Source organism: Saccopteryx leptura, chromosome 1, assembly GCF_036850995.1.
Source record: "Saccopteryx leptura isolate mSacLep1 chromosome 1, mSacLep1_pri_phased_curated, whole genome shotgun sequence".
Lineage (NCBI taxonomy): Eukaryota > Metazoa > Chordata > Mammalia > Chiroptera > Emballonuridae > Saccopteryx > Saccopteryx leptura.
The window spans coordinates 147,053,871-147,069,380 of NC_089503.1; the positions used below are offsets into that span (position 1 = coordinate 147,053,871).

General features: G+C 40.8%; 1 protein-coding gene across 9 annotated transcripts in view; it reads left to right on the top strand.

Moving 5' to 3' along the window:
• ARHGEF28 (Rho guanine nucleotide exchange factor 28) overlaps positions 1-15,510 on the top strand; it is a 368,879-nt gene that overhangs the window by 301,309 nt on the left and 52,060 nt on the right. For all 9 annotated transcript variants that reach the window (XR_010750308.1, XM_066377149.1, XM_066377154.1 and 6 more), the window contains 3 exons: positions 7,829-8,007; positions 9,732-9,823; positions 12,079-12,261. Coding sequence is in view for 8 of the 9 variants with exons in the window: in XM_066377149.1 (XP_066233246.1) it covers positions 7,829-8,007; positions 9,732-9,823; positions 12,079-12,261 (454 nt within the window). In the remaining variant the exon portion in view is untranslated. The remainder of the gene's footprint in view (positions 1-7,828; positions 8,008-9,731; positions 9,824-12,078; positions 12,262-15,510) is intronic.

Consider the following 15,510-nt stretch of genomic DNA (forward strand, 5'->3'; position numbering starts at 1 on the left):
CTTTGTGCCCCTCCCCACCCCCTATCCCTCTCCCATTCCCCCCTCCCCCCCCGGTAACCACCACACTCTTATAAATGTCTCTTAGTTTCACTATTATGTCCCACCTACGTATGGAATAATACAGTTCCTGTTTTTTTCTGATTTACTTATTTCGCTTCGTATCATGTTATCAAGATCCCACCATTTTGCTGTAAATTTTGTTCCGATGTCATCATTTCTTATGGCTGAGTAGTATTCCATAGTGTATATGTGCCACATCTTCTTTATCCAGTCATCCATTGATGGGCTTTTTGGTTGTTTCCATGTCCTGGCCACTGTGAACAATGCTGCAATAAACATGGGGCTGCATGTGTCTTTACGTATCAATGTTTCTGAGTTTTTGGGATATATACCCAGTAGAGGGATTGCTGGGTCATAAGGTAGTTCTATTTTCAGTTTTTTGAGGAACCACCATACTTTCTTCCATAATGGTTGTACTACTTTACATTCCCACCAACAGTGTATGAGGGTTCCTTTTTCTCCACAGCCTCTCCAACATTTGCTGTTACCTGACTTGCTAATAACAGCTAATCGAACAGGTGTGAGGTGGTATCTCATTGCCGTTTTGATTTGCATTTCTCTAATAGCTAAAGAAGATGAGCATCTTTTCATATATCTGTTGGCCATTTGTATTTCTTCCTGGGAGAAGTGTCTATTCATATCCTCTTCCCATTTTTTTATTGGATTGTTTGTTTGTTTGTTGTTGAGTTTTATGAGTTCTTTGTATATTTTGGATATTAGGCCCTTATCTGAGCTGTCGTTTGAAAAAATCATTTCCCATTTAGTTGGCTTTCTGTTTATTTTGTTATCAGTTTCTCTTGCTGAGCAAAAACTTCTTAGTCTGATGTAGTCCCATTCATTAATTTTTGCCTTCACTTCTCTTGCCATTGGAGTCAAATTCATAAAATGCTCTTTAAAACCCAGGTCCCTGAGTTGAGTACCTATGTCTTCTTCTATGTACTTAATTGTTTCAGGTCTTATGTTTAGATCTTTGATCCATTTTGAGTTAATTTTTGTACAGGGGGAGAGACTGTAGTCCAGTTTCATTCTTTTGCATGTGGCTTTCCAGTTTTCCCAGCACCATTTATTGAAGAGGCTTTCTTTTCTCCATTGTGTGTTGTTGGCCCCTTTATCAAAAATTATTTGACTATATATATGTGGTTTTATTTCTGGACTTTCTATTCTGTTCCATTGGTCTGAGTGTCTGTTTTTCTGCCAATACCATGCTGTTTTGATTGTCGTGGCCCTATAATAGAGTTTGAAGTCAGGTATTGAAATGCCCCCAGCTTCATTCTTTTTCTTTAGGATTGCTTTGGCTATTCGGGGTTTTTTATAGTTCCATATAAATCTGATGATTTTTTGCTCTATTTCTTTAAAAATTGTCATTGGAAGTTTGATGGGAATTGCATTAAATTTGTATATTGCTTTGGGTAATATAGCCATCTTGATTATATTTATTCTTCCTAGCCAAGAACAAGGTATATTCTTCCATCTCATTATATCTTTTTCGATTTCCCTTAACAATGGTTTATAGTTTTCATTATATAAGTCCTTTACATTCTTTGTTATGTTTATTCCTAAGTATTTTATTTTTTTTGTTGCAATCGTGAAGGGGATTGTTCTTTTGAGTTCCTTCTCAGTTGTTTCATTGTTGGCATATAGAAAGGCTATTGACTTCTGTATGTTAATTTTGTATCCTGCGACCTTACTGTATTGGCTTATTGTTTCTAGTAGTCTTTTTGTGGATTCTTTGGGGTTTTCGATGTATAGTATCATATCATCTGCAAAAAGTGATACCTTTACTTCTTCTTTTCCGATATGGATGCCTTTTATTTCTTTGTCTTGTCTGATTGCTCTGGCTAGAACCTCTAGTACCACATTAAATAAGAGTGGAGAGAGTGGACAACCCTGTCTTGTTCCTGATTTAAGGGGGAAAGCCTTCAGTTTAGTGCCATTTAATATGATGTTAGCTGATGGTTTATCATATATGGCCTTTATCATGTTGAGATATTTTCCTTCTATACCCATTTTGTTGAGAGTCTTAAACATAAAATTGTGTTGTATTTTATCGAAAGCCTTTTCTGCGTCTATTGATAAGATCATGTGGTTTTTGTTCTTTGTTTTGTTGATATGGTGTATTACATTAACCGTTTTACGTATGTTGAACGATCCTTGAGATTCTGGGATGAATCCCACTTGATCATGATGTATTATTTTTTTAATATGTTGTTGTATTCGATTTGCCAGTATTTTGTTTAGTATTTTAGCATCTGTATTCATTAGAGATATTGGTCGGTAGTTTTCTTTTTTTGTGCCATCCTTGCCTGGTTTTGGTATGAGGGTTATGTTGGCTTCGTAAAATGTGTTTGGAAGTATTGCTTCTACTTCAATTTTTTGGAAGACTTTGAGTAGAATAGGAACCAAGTCTTCTTTGAATGTTTGATAAAATTCGCTGGTATAGCCGTCAGGGCCTGGACTTTTATTTTTGGGGAGGTTTTTAATGGTTTTTTCTATTTCTTCTCTACTGATAGGTCTGTTTATGCTTTCTGCTTCTTCTTGACTCAGTCTAGGAAGGTTGTATTTTTCTAGGAATTTATCCATTTCTTCTAGGTTGTTGAATTTAGTGGCATAAAGTTTTTCATAGTATTCTACAATAATTCTTTGTATATCTACGGTGTCCGTGGTGATTTCTCCTCTTTCATTTTGGATTTTGTTTATATGAGTTCTTTCTCTTTTTTCCTTGGTAAGTCTTGCCAAGGGTTTGTCAATTTTGTTGATCTTTTCAAAGAACCAGCTCCTTGTTCTATTAATTTTTTCTATAGTTTTTCTGTTCTCTAATTCATTTATTTCTGCTCTGATTTTTATTATCTCCTTTCTTCGGCTGGTTTTGGGTTGTCTTTGTTCTTCTTTTTCTAGTTCCTTAAGGTGGGAAGTTAAGTGGTTCACTTGGGCTCTCTCTTGTTTGTTCATATATGCCTGAAGTGATATGAACTTCCCTCTTATCACTGCTTTTGCTGCATCCCATAGATTCTGATATGTCGTATTGTCATTTTCATTAGTCTGTATATATCTTTTGATCTCTGCACTTATTTCTTCTTTGACCCATTCATTTTTTAAAAGTATGTTGTTTAGTTTCCACATTTTTGTGGGATTATTTTCCTCTTTTTTGCAGTTGAATTCTAGTTTCAAGGCTTTATGATCAGAAAATATGCTTGGTACAACTTCAATTTTTCTTAATTTGCTGATGTTGTTTTTGTGGCCCAACATATGGTCAATTCTTGAGAATGATCCATGTACACTGGAGAAAAATGTATACTCAGTCACTTTGGGATGAAATGTCCTGTAGATGTCTATCATATCCAGGTGCTCTAGTGTTTTGTTTAAGGCCACTATGTCTTTGTTGATTCTCTGTTTGGATGACCGATCTAGAGCCGTCAGCGGTGTATTGAGGTCTCCAAGTATGATTGTGTTTTTGTCAGTTTTTGTTTTAAGATCAATAAGTAGCTGTCTTATATATTTTGGTGCTCCTTGGTTTGGTGCATATATATTAAGAATTGTTATGTCTTCTTGATTCAGTGTCCCCTTAGCATTATGAAATGGCCATTTTTGTCTCTGAGTACTTTTCCTGTCTTGTAGTCAGCATTATCCGATATGAGTATTGCTACACCTGCTTTTTTTTGGATGTTATTTGCTTGGAGTATTGTTTTCCAGCCTTTCACTTTGAATTTGTTTTTATCCTTGTTACTTAGATGAGTTTCCTGTAGGCAGCATACAGTTGGATTTTCTTTTTTAATCCATTCTGCTACTCTGTGCCTTTTTATTGGTGAGTTTAATCCGTTTACATTTAGTGTAATTATTGATACTTGTGGGTTCCCTATTGCCATTTTATATCTTGCTTTCTGTTAGTTTTGTGTCTTGTTTGATCCTTCTCTTTTGTTTTTCTATCTTTTGTTTTTATTTGGTTGTATTCCATACATCTTTCCACTGTTGCTATCTTTTTTATCTCATGTGCTTCTGTGGTGGTTTTTTCAATGGTGGTTACCTTTGAGTAATGAAAAGGGTCCCTACCCTGTTCATTGTAGCGAACTATTTTGTGAGTACTTTTGCACTCCATCGTCCTTTGCTACTGTTAATCTCCATCTTCTCCCCCTCTTTCTTTTTGTTGTTGTCACAGTTTAAATTTGGTTTTATTGTGTTCTTCTTGGAGCTTTTACTTGTGGCTCTGTTTTTTTTTGTTCTTTGTATCTGATTGGAGAACCCCCTTTAGTAATTCCTGGAGTGGGGGTTTTCTGATGATAAATTCCCTCATCTTTTCTGTATCTGTGAATGTTTTTATTTCTCCTTCATATTTGAAGGATAGCTTTGATGGGTATAGTATTCGTTGCTGAAAGTTCCTCTCTTTCAGGACTTTAAATATTGGGGTCCATTCTCTTCTAGCTTGTAGAGTTTCTGCTGAGAAATCTGATGATAATCTAATGGGCCTTCCTTTATATGTTGTATTCTTCTTTTCCCTGGCTGCCTTGAGAATTTTTTCTTTGCTGTTGTTTTGTGTCAATTTCATTATGATGTGCCTTGGAGTAGGTTTGTTGGGGTTAAGAAAACTTGGAGTTCTGTTTGCTTCTTGAACTTGAGGCTTTAGTTCTTTCCACAGGCTTGGGAAGTTCTCATCTATTATTTGTTTGAGTATGTTCTCCATTCCATTTTCTCTCTCTTCTCCCTCTGATATACCTATTATTCTTATGTTATTCTTTTTGATGGAGTCAGATAATTCTTGTAGGGCTATCTCATTTTTTTAAATTTTTGAGTCTCTTTCTTCTTCTCTCTGTTGTGCCTCAAGTTGCTTGTCTTCTATTTCACTAATCCTCTCTTCTATCTGACCTGTTCTATTAGCTAAGCTTGTTACTTCGTTTTTCAGCTCGTGAATTGAGTGTTTCATCTCTGTTTGATTTGTTTTTATAGTTTCAATTTCCTTGGACATATATTCTTTGTGTTCATTGAGTTGTTTTCTGAGCTCCCTAAATTGCCTTTCTGTGTTTTCTTGTATATCTCGGAGGATTTTTAGGATTTCTATCTTGAATTCTCTGTCATTTAGCTCCAAGGTTTCCAATATATTAAATTTTTTCTCCATAGATTTTTCCTCATCTAGCTGTGTTACCTCTCTTTCTTTTGTATCCATGATATTCGATTTTCTCTTCCTTAATGGCATCTGAGGGTGGTTTTGTTGATAGTATTAATGAGATTTAATAAAGAATAAAAAGTTTAAAAAAATAATAAAAAAAAATCGAAAAAAGTTGTTTTTTTAAAAAAAAATTAATAATGAAATAAAGAAAAATAAAATAAAATAAAAATTAAAAAAAAAAAAAAAAAGGAAATTATTCCCCCCCTCCTTTTTTCCTCTCCTCTCCTCTCCCCTCTTTCTTGATAAAATCTTGTGGTGGACTGTGAATTATAACAAACAATGCCTGTGATGGAGGGCCTGAATTGGGGAAAAGTAATAAAGGGGCAAACAAAAAAAAAAAAAAAAAAAAAAGAGCGTATGGACCCACAAAAAGCAAATAAGGAAAAAATTTGGGTCAAGAATAAAATGATTTGCTTTTAGGTGTTGGTTGTCTAAGAGTTATGATGAGAGGATTAAGAGGAAAACGGAAAAATGGGGGGACAAATTAAAAAATTACTATTGTATTTAGTGGAACAAGAACTAGATAATATGGAGAGCCAGGGATGGGAGCACTGCTAGTGAGTTAAAAAGGTGAAGTAAAAACCCCCCAGAATGCCACAAACATAAGTTTGAGTCCCAGATAAGATAATTTGTTTGTTATTGAGGTTTGAGTGAGAGGAGATGTAAAGGAGAAAGGAAGAAACTAATATAGAGGGAGAAAAGAAAGAGAGAGAGAGAGAAAAAAAGAGGGAACCACTAAAAGAAGAAAAAAGAAAGGAGAGAGAGAGAGAGAGAGTTAAGGGTTTTGGAGTGCAACCCTCATAGAGAGAAAGGAAGAGAAGAGAAAAGATAATGGGAGATGTAACACTTATGGGTAGTGTAGTTCAAGGAGAGGAGAGAGTAAGACCGGTAGAGAGTTAATCGGCCAAATTGGAGGAGGAAAAAAAAAGTATCAGGAATGAAGATAAGAGAAACAAACGAACAAATATAATAAAATGGGATAGGTTATAAAGTCTGCAGATTATTCTTGATTTTGAGAGGTTATCTTCTTGCTTTTTCTTTTCTCTCCCTCTTCCTGGTCGGTGACTCTGTACCCCGGGTTTTGCCCCTTTGCCACACTCAGGTGGAGGTTTGCAGTTGATAAGTCTCTATGGCAATGTCATGTATTGTGCTTTAGTCTCGTTGGCAGTCTAGGCTATTAGCATTTATAGGCTCCGACAGTGAGAGAGTCCGTGTTCCTAGAGCCTTTCTCCTAGTCTTTCCTTCCTCAATTAGTAGCCTGATAATCCAGCTATGGGGTTGCTGCTGCCTCTGCCTGGATAGTAAGAGGCTCAAAGAGCTGGCAACTCCCCACTCTATTTCCACTCAGCACAGGGCTCTGGGTAAGGCTCAGTCAGTCAGAGCTGCTAGCATAATCAGGCGGGCTTTCCAGCCATTCAAAGACCTCTGGCTCTGCCACTCTGTCCGGTAACACAAGCGGGTGCCCACTTCCGGGGCGCTTGGAGGAAACTCTCACTCACTGGCTGCGCGCGCAGACCAGGATATCCGGCCAGCAGTCTCACGCTCTGAGTGAAACCCCCAACTGCAGGAAAAAAATGCAGTGTTGGAATTGAGTCTCGCTCCGTCCCCGTGCGCGAATTTTGCAAGGCGCTGGGGCGGCCCGAGATTCCGCTTTGGCCCACACAAAGGCCCCTGACTCTGCTCCTCTGTGCGATAACACAGGCGTGCACTGCCGAGGCACTCGGAGGAATCGCTCACTCCTTATCTGCGCGCGCAAACCAGGATATGAGGCCGGCCGCTTTCCCTCTGAGTGAAACACCCTCCGGCACGGAAAATCTCCACCGTTGGAATTAGTTCTCACTCCCTCCCCTGCGTGGCTTTCCCAGGGCGCTGGGGCTGCCCAGAGACTCTGCCCTCAGCCCACAGAAAGGCCTCTGACCCTGCCTCTCCGTGAGGCAACACGGGCACTGACTCCCGGGGCCTAGGAAGAAATCTCTCGCCCACTAACTGCGCACCAGCCAGGAGACCGGGTAAAATGGCCGCGCTGCTTGTCTTTCTTTGTTTGGGTTTGGCGCGAGTGTTAGCTTGTATTGCCCGGGTTGCCACAGGATCAGATTTTCCTCGGCTTGGATCTCCGTGCCACAGCCTGGTTCGGCCGTTTGTTTCGCGGCCTGGATGTATTCACCCCTTTTGCCCGCCTCAGTTTCTATATTCACAGTTACCAGAGAAAGCCGCCCTGTTTAGGTTAGTGAGGAAGGCGGAGCATTTCTTACTCCCTATTTCCTTCGGGGTTTGGTTATATATTTAGCCAATTTTTCACTCAATCATACCTTTGGGTGTATTGCGAAGCATCTGGAAGCTCCAAGTATAGGTTTTTCTGTTTCTGGTTGAAGATCTTGTTGAGTTTTGGGGGAGATTTATCGGTATCGCTTCCTACCCCGCCATTACTCTGACGTCATCCTCATGCAGCTCGTATCTTAAAAGAAAATTGTATATTGGTCTGTTCGTATCTCAAGGTACCACTGTATTAAGCTTTATCCAACACTGTTGCTTCCCTTTGCTAAATGTCCTGTGGGGCCCTCACTTGAGATGGGATGCCGTTTCACCTGCCCACCCTCCTGTCTTATGCAGGATCAGAAGCCATCCGTTATTTCCCTTCAGAAGCTCATTGCTCGAGAAGTTGCAAATGAGGAGCGAGGAATGTTTCTGATCAGCGCTTCTTCTGCTGGTCCTGAGATGTATGAGATTCATACCAATTCCAAGGAAGAACGAAATAACTGGATGAGACGGATCCAGCAGGCAGTCGAGAGGTAACATTTTCTTCTGTCCATAACCTAGCGAAAGGCCTTGTTCAATTCAGGAAAGTGGTCTAATTGTGTTTCCTTTTCATGAAAACTTTGTCTTAGCCGGTGGTCTGCTCCCCTGCCCCTGCTTGTGACCGCCTCCAGTCTGCAGCTTTGTTCTCTGTGCGTCCCTGCGTGTACACCACCATCTCCCCTCCACTCGCATCAGTCCTGCCGATCTTGGCACAGCTCATGGCTCACCTCCTTGGTGAGGACCTCTTGGGTTCCACTGGTCTTTTTCTTACCTGCAGTTCTTTAACACTTGCTCTCTAAAGCAGTGGTCTCCAATCCCCGGGCCACGGACCAGTACCGGTCCATGGGCCTTTTGGTACCGGTCCACAGAGAAAGAATAAATAACTTACATATTTTCCATTTTATTTATATTTAAGTCTGAACGATGTTTTATTTTTTTAAAATGACCAGATTCCCTCTGTTACATCCGTCTAAGACTCTCCCTTGACACTTGTCTTGGTCATGTGATACATTTATCCATCCCACCCTAAAGGCTGGTCCGTGAAAATATTTTCTGACATTAAACCGGTCTGTGGCCCAAAAAAGGTTGGGGACCACTGCTCTAAAGCATTTATTTGGTGCTTGTCATATACTGCCTTATAGCTATTCTCACTTTTTATGTCTATATGCTTATTTATTAGATGGGGAGTTCCTTGATGGCAGAAATAATGTCATATTTCTCTGTGTCCCAAATTCTGAAGAATTATTCAATAGACATTTTTTAGATGACTAGATCTAAGGGTTGTAAGTTAATTTACTCCTCATTATTATGCACGAGCAGTTTTTATAAATGGGAGTGGAAGGGTGGGGATGATCATTCTTTTTCTTTTTCTTTTTTTAAGTGAGAGGAAGGGAGATAGTGGGAAAAACTCCTGCATGTACCCTGACTGGGATCCACCTGGCAACCCCCAATTGGGCCAATACTTGAGTCAACGAGTCAACGGAGCTATTTTTCATACCTGAGGCTGATGCACTCAGACCAACCAAGCTGTCCTCAGTGCCCAGGGCTGACACTTGAACCAATCAAGCCACTGGCTGTGGGAGGAGAGGAGGCAGAGAAGTGGGAGAGGGAGAGAAGCAGATGTAGTTTCTCCTGTGTGCCCTGACTGGAAATCAAACTCAGGACGTCCATATATCAGACCAACACTCTATCCACTGAGCCAACCGGCCAGGGTGATCATTCTTAATGTTAATTTTATTCATTATATCTTGAAAGATGTTACATAAAATTCCTTCACTGCCACTGTACCTCACCCTACTTCCATTCCTTACCACTCCGCTCCTCTACCCCATTAACAGAACTGCTGAACAGTAGTAGGAAGCAAAAATTATTTTAGTTGTAAAAACATTATTTTAGTTGTATCTAATGCTGGTATTGGTATTGTGTGTGTGTGTGTGTGTGTGTGTGTGTGTGTGTGTGTGTGTACGAGTGAATGTGTATGTGTATTTGTTGGAATATTTGAGTCATTCTATGCTGTTCACTTCGAGAGCAATGTTATATTATGTAAGGTACTTTATATACTCAAGAAAAGCAAACCTCTTGGCCAGGGGCATGATGAATTCTCCTTATGCTGAATTTTTCTTTGAATAATTGTCTGCCAATTCCCATGTCCTTCTAATGAACTTAAACATACTTGCATTTGGTTTCAGTTGTCTCTCTTGATTGTTGTCTTTTAAAGCTGCCCTGAAGAAGAAGGGGGAAGGACAAGTGAATCTGATGAAGAGAGGCGGAAAGCTGAAGCAAAAGTGGCCAAAATTCAGCAATGTCAAGGTACCCTGCTAGCCCTCTGGTTCCCTGGTTGTTATGTGTGTCCATGGAATGTTGAGAAACCCAGGGGTCCTGAATGGGCAGTTATGACTGACTGACTAGTCTAATTGTGTGTATGCAAGGCCTACCCTAACCACTCTCAAAAGCAATGTACCAGTACCAGAGTGCTTAAATAAGATGTATCTTTTCTGGACCTAGAGGGTATTGTGCTACGTGAAATAAACCAGTCAGAGAAAGACCAATACCATATGATTTTACTTATATGTGAAATCTAAAGGACAAAATAAACTAACAAACAAAATAGAAACAGACTCATAGATCCAGAGGACATTTTGATGGTGTTGTTGGGGGTTGGGGTTGAGGGCCTGAGTGAGAAAGGTGAAGGGATAAGAAGTATAGATTGGCAGTTACAGAATAGTCTGGAGATGTAGAATACCGCTTAGGGCAGGGGTCAGAAGCATTTTTGGCTGAGGGAGCCATGAATGCCACATATTTTATAATGTAATTCTGTGAGAGTCATACAACGACCCACGTACATTACGCATTATCCAATAAAAATTTGGTGTTGTCCCAGAGGACAGCTGTGATTGGCTCCAGCCACCTGCAACCATGAACATGAGCGGTAGGAAATGAATGGATTTTAATACATGAAAATGTTTTATATTTTTAATGTTATTATTTTTTTATTAAATATTTGTCTGAGAGCCAGATGCAGCCATCAAAAGAGCCACATCTGGCTCGTGAGCCATAGGTTCCCAACCGCTGGCTTAGAGAATACAGTCAGTAAGAGTCTAATAAAAATTTATGGCCCTGGCCGGTTGGCTCAGCGATAGAGTGTCGGCCTGGTGTGCGGGGGACCCGGGTTCGATTCCCGGCCAGGGCACATGGGGGAAGCGCCCATTTGCTTCTCCACCCCCCCCCTTCCTCTCTGTCTCTCTCTTCCCCTCCCGCAGCCAAGGCTCTATTGGAGCAAAGATGGCCCGGGCGCTGGGGATGGCTCCTTGGCCTCTGCCCCAGGTGCTAGAGTGGCTCTGGTCGCGGCAGAGCGATGCCCGGAGGGGCAGAGCATCGCCCCCTGGTGGGCAGAGCATCGCCCCTGGTGGGCGTGCCGGGTGGATCCCGGTCTGGCGCATGCGGGAGTCTGTCTGACTGTCTCTCCCCGTTTCCAGCTTCAGAAAAATACAAAAAAAAAAAATATATGGTGCCAGGTGGGTACCAGAAATATCAGGGAACTCTTTGTAAAGTGCATGATGTCTTACCATAATATTGTACATCTGAAACTAACACAAAATTATATTTAATGTAAAAAAAAGAATATATGTTTTTAAATTCTGCACATAACATATATGAAACAGTAACTGGGTGGTGTGTGTGGATGGGCCTCAGAACTGCTGTCCAGTGTTTTAGGGTTAAAGCCTAGCCTGTCAGGTCATAGTTGTGTGACTGTGACCAAGAAACATAGGAGCTTCAGTCCTCAGTTTCCAAATCTGTGAAATACGGAAATGAGATTAGCTCAGGGATTCTCATCTCTGGCCGGACATTGGAATCACTTGGGGGAGGTCTTTAAAAATTCTGATGCCTGAGCCCCACCCTCAAGCAATTCAGTCAGAATCTGCCAGTCGTAGTTTATAGGCATTAGTATTTTGAACTTTCCCCAGGTGATTCTGAGGCAGAGAGGACTGAGAACCCCTCACTTAGATGCTGGTTAAGGTCCCTTTAAGCTTGAAGAATCCTGTGACATGTTGAAATCAAAGGAAAATTATGCATGCAAAAATAAGCAAAGAAATTGAATGTTTAGAAATACAAACATGAACCCTTGTGTTTGGTTTTGACCAAGGCCAGCTGAAGCCTGAGCCATTTCAGGCCTTGTGGGTTTCACTCATTGTGGACACACCACCTCAGTTTCATTCCTGTGCTTAATGTTTAGTCATAATAGAAAAACAGCCTCAACAAAGAATAGCTGCACAACTTTTTCTGGAATTAGGGGAATGGGAAAGGAAACAGACATTTATTGAGTACCTCATTAGTAGTAGAAAATAATACAATGAGGCTCAGAGAAGTCGGTCATTTGCTAGAGGCTGCAGTCACTGAATGGAATAGTTAGGATTTGAACTTGGATTTGTCCCACCCAACAACTTTATTTTACCTATTAGATCATACTGCTTGTTAATCAGCAACTTCTTTGTCTCATAACTTAGACTTTCATATTAGTTGTTATATTTATGTGATAACTTTCTATGGTAAATACTATTTCATAGAAATACTCTGTAATCAAGACCAACAAATTTGTACGTATTTGGAGGAGAAACTGCATATCTACGCTGAACTTGGAGAGCTGAGTGGGTTTGAAGATGTCCATCTGGAGCCCCACCTCCTCATTAAACCGGACCCTGGAGAGCCTCCACAGGCAGCCTCGTTACTGGCAGCAGCACTGAAGGAAAGTGAGTCGCTTCCAAAAGGATTTGGTTTAACAAATTCAGAAAATATTTATTGAGTACCTACTATGAGCCATATACTACATTCTAGGTGCTGAGGAGACAGTGGAATAAGGTCAAGTCCTGACTCTCCTGGCATTTATATTCCTGAAACAGCTAAATATAAGGAAATAAATGTATCAGGTTATGTCGAGTGCTATAAAGAAAAATGGGCAAGATATGGAGGATGGAGAGTAATGGAGTGGGGAGGTTCTATTCTGGATAGGGTGGACAGTAACGGCCTCTTCGATACAGTGATATTGAAGCAGATACAAGGAATTGAGAAATCCAGATAGGTATCTAGGAAAACAATGTTCCAGACATTCCAAGGCCCTGAGGCAGGTGAGTACCAGATTTCTTTGAAGAACAACCAGGAAGACAGTGCAGGTAAAGTGAAGTGAGGGGTAAGGGGTGACAGGAGATGAGTCAACGTTAACTAGGACCCAGATTACCTGAAGGGAGGTAAGGACTTTGAATTTCATTCTAAGTGAGATGAAAAGCATTTATAGAGTTTTGAGTAGAGGAGTGATTTGTGTTTTAAAAGGAACTCTGTGCTGCGTGGAGAATGACAAAGTCTAGGGTATGACCATGGGAGTTGGTGGCTGCGGTACAGTGGAGGACAAGACCATGGAATGTCAGGGTATTGGAAGTACTGAGAATGTTGATAGGAGTAGCATAGTGGGGACGGGGTAAATATCATGTGCTTAAATTGTTCACGCAGTTGTTGAGGAATGGCAACAGGGAGCAGTAGGGAATGGTGTAAGGGAAATTTTGAGATAAAAAGGGATTTGAAGGGGGAGAGTGAAGCTGGAAGTGACAATAGGGACAAAGAGCTTGGTAGCAGAAACAGCCGCCACCTGAGACCGTGGCAGGGAATGCTGGTGTTCAGAACAAGGGTTAGGAAATTGCACAGACCATGTGCACCCAAAGCCTGTTTGTAAATACATTTTACTGGACACCACCACCCTCATTTGTTTTTCCTTAAAATTTTTTAAAAATTATTTGTTTTATTTAATTTATTCATTTTAGAGAGGAGAGAGAGGGGGATAGAGAAAGAGAGAGACAGAAAGAAAAGGGGGGAGGAGCAGGAAGCATCAACTCCCATATGTGCCTTGACCCGGCAAGCCCAGGGTTTTGAACCAGCGACCTCAGCATTTCCAGGTCAACGCTTTATCCACTGTGCCACCACTGGTCAGGCCTCATTCTCACTTTACATATCATCTATGGCTGCTGTGTTGCTACAATGGCAAAGATGAACAGTTACCACAGAAGTGGTATGGCCCACACAACCTAAAATATTTACTATCTGGTCCTTTGAAAAGAAGTTTGCCAAACTCGGGCTCAGCATCTCAGAACATGAGCTGGAGGAGTGCTGAGAGGTTTCTGAGGTGAGGCTGCAGATAGATGTATGCATTCGTTCATCAAATATATATATTTATATTTATGTATATATATATATATATATTTTTTTTTTTTTTGAGAGAGAGAGAGAGAGAGAATGAAAGAGGAAAGGGGAAAGAGAGAGAAAAGCATCAACTCATCATTCTGCTTAGTTGTGCCATTGACTGTTCCTCATATGTGCCCTGACTGGGGCTCGAACTGACCTTGGGGGTTGAGCCCAGTGCCCTGCCTGCTAAGCCAAAACCCTCGGATGGAGCAGGTGAGCCCGGGATCTAATTGGCGACTTTGGTGCTCTGGGATGATGGTCTATCCACTGCACCACCACCCAGGGCATCTTTGATAATGTCTTTATTGAAAAAAGTCAACTCTCATTTTTACCCAGTGGCTTTCATTTCCTCCTCCAACCAAACTGTCTCTAGTGCTGGGTTTGAAGTTGATTGGCTTTAATTCCTCTGGTCCACAGGGGACAGAGGTGCTGGGGAACAGCAGGTAGACCCAGCTGCTTGAGAATCCAGAGCAGTTGCAGTTCTGCCTGAGCCACAGGCTGGGTGATCCACCCCAGTCATTGGCCATCAAAACCCAGACTGAGAGATTTAGCAGGAATTCTTAGCAGGGTGAGGTCGTCTTTGGAGGAAAGGACAGGTTTGTCACACACGTCAAGTTGTATCTCTAGGCCTTTGCTCTGTGTTCTGCTTTCCCTTCCTTCCTTCTCCTCTTCTGATTCTGCCTCTTGATTTCTATCCACCCTTCAAGGTTTTTCCAAGTGTTCACCTCCTTCAAGAACTGTTTCCTAATCCTATCAGCTAATGTAACCCTACTGGAGAATTTTTTAAACTGTTTTTTATTTTTCAATTACCATTGGCACACATATTATATTAGTTTCGGATGTACAACAAATGATTAAGCATTCATATACCTTATGAAGTGATCACCCCGTTAAGTCTAGTACCCATTGGTACCATCCAAAGTTATTATAATATTATTGACTATATTCCCTCTGCTGTACTTTACATCTCGTGACTGTTTTTGTAACTGGCAATTTGTATTTCTTAATTCCTTCCCTTTTTTCTCCCACATCCTCAACCCCCATCTGGCAGTCATCAAAATGTTCTCTGTGTCAGTGAGTTTGCAGCCTTTTGTAATGTGCTCACACCCAGGTGGCAGAGCTGAGCAGTGAACACATGCTCCCTGCAGTCCAGTGAGTTATCTGGGTCGCTTTTCCCCGTAGTCTGCAAACTCTCCCACCACTTAGCAGTGTCCGGTAGGCCCTAGAACAGAGTAGATGATCAATGTACTAATTTAAATATACAGTGTTTTAGAAATATTTCTCAAAATAATGCCGTTCCATGTGCTACTTGAAATCCTTTTATTGTAAATAAAAAACTTCACGATAAATCTTAAGAGACCTTTGGTGCTTGTTAACAATGCAAATGCCCCATTTCTCCCCAGAGAACCGGATCTAGTAGGTCTACCTGGGGGGAGTAGGAGTCTCTTCTTAAAGCATGTTTGGAGAAATACGCTTTTGAAAAATAGCTAAAACCCTAATGCCCAATATCATACTTAAATTCATTGAAATGCTAATTTACTGAAAGCTGCACTTGAGGTATTTTTATACAGGTTTTTTTGTTTTTGTTTTTTATTGGTCTAAACTGCAGGTTGGTGAACTTTTTCTGTGAAGGGCTAGATAGTAAATATTTTGGGCTTTACTGGCCATATACAATTTCTGGGACACATTATTCTCTGTGTGTGTGTGTGCATGCATGCGTGCATGTGTACATGTGTATGTATTTTGACAAATCTTTAAAAATGTAAAAA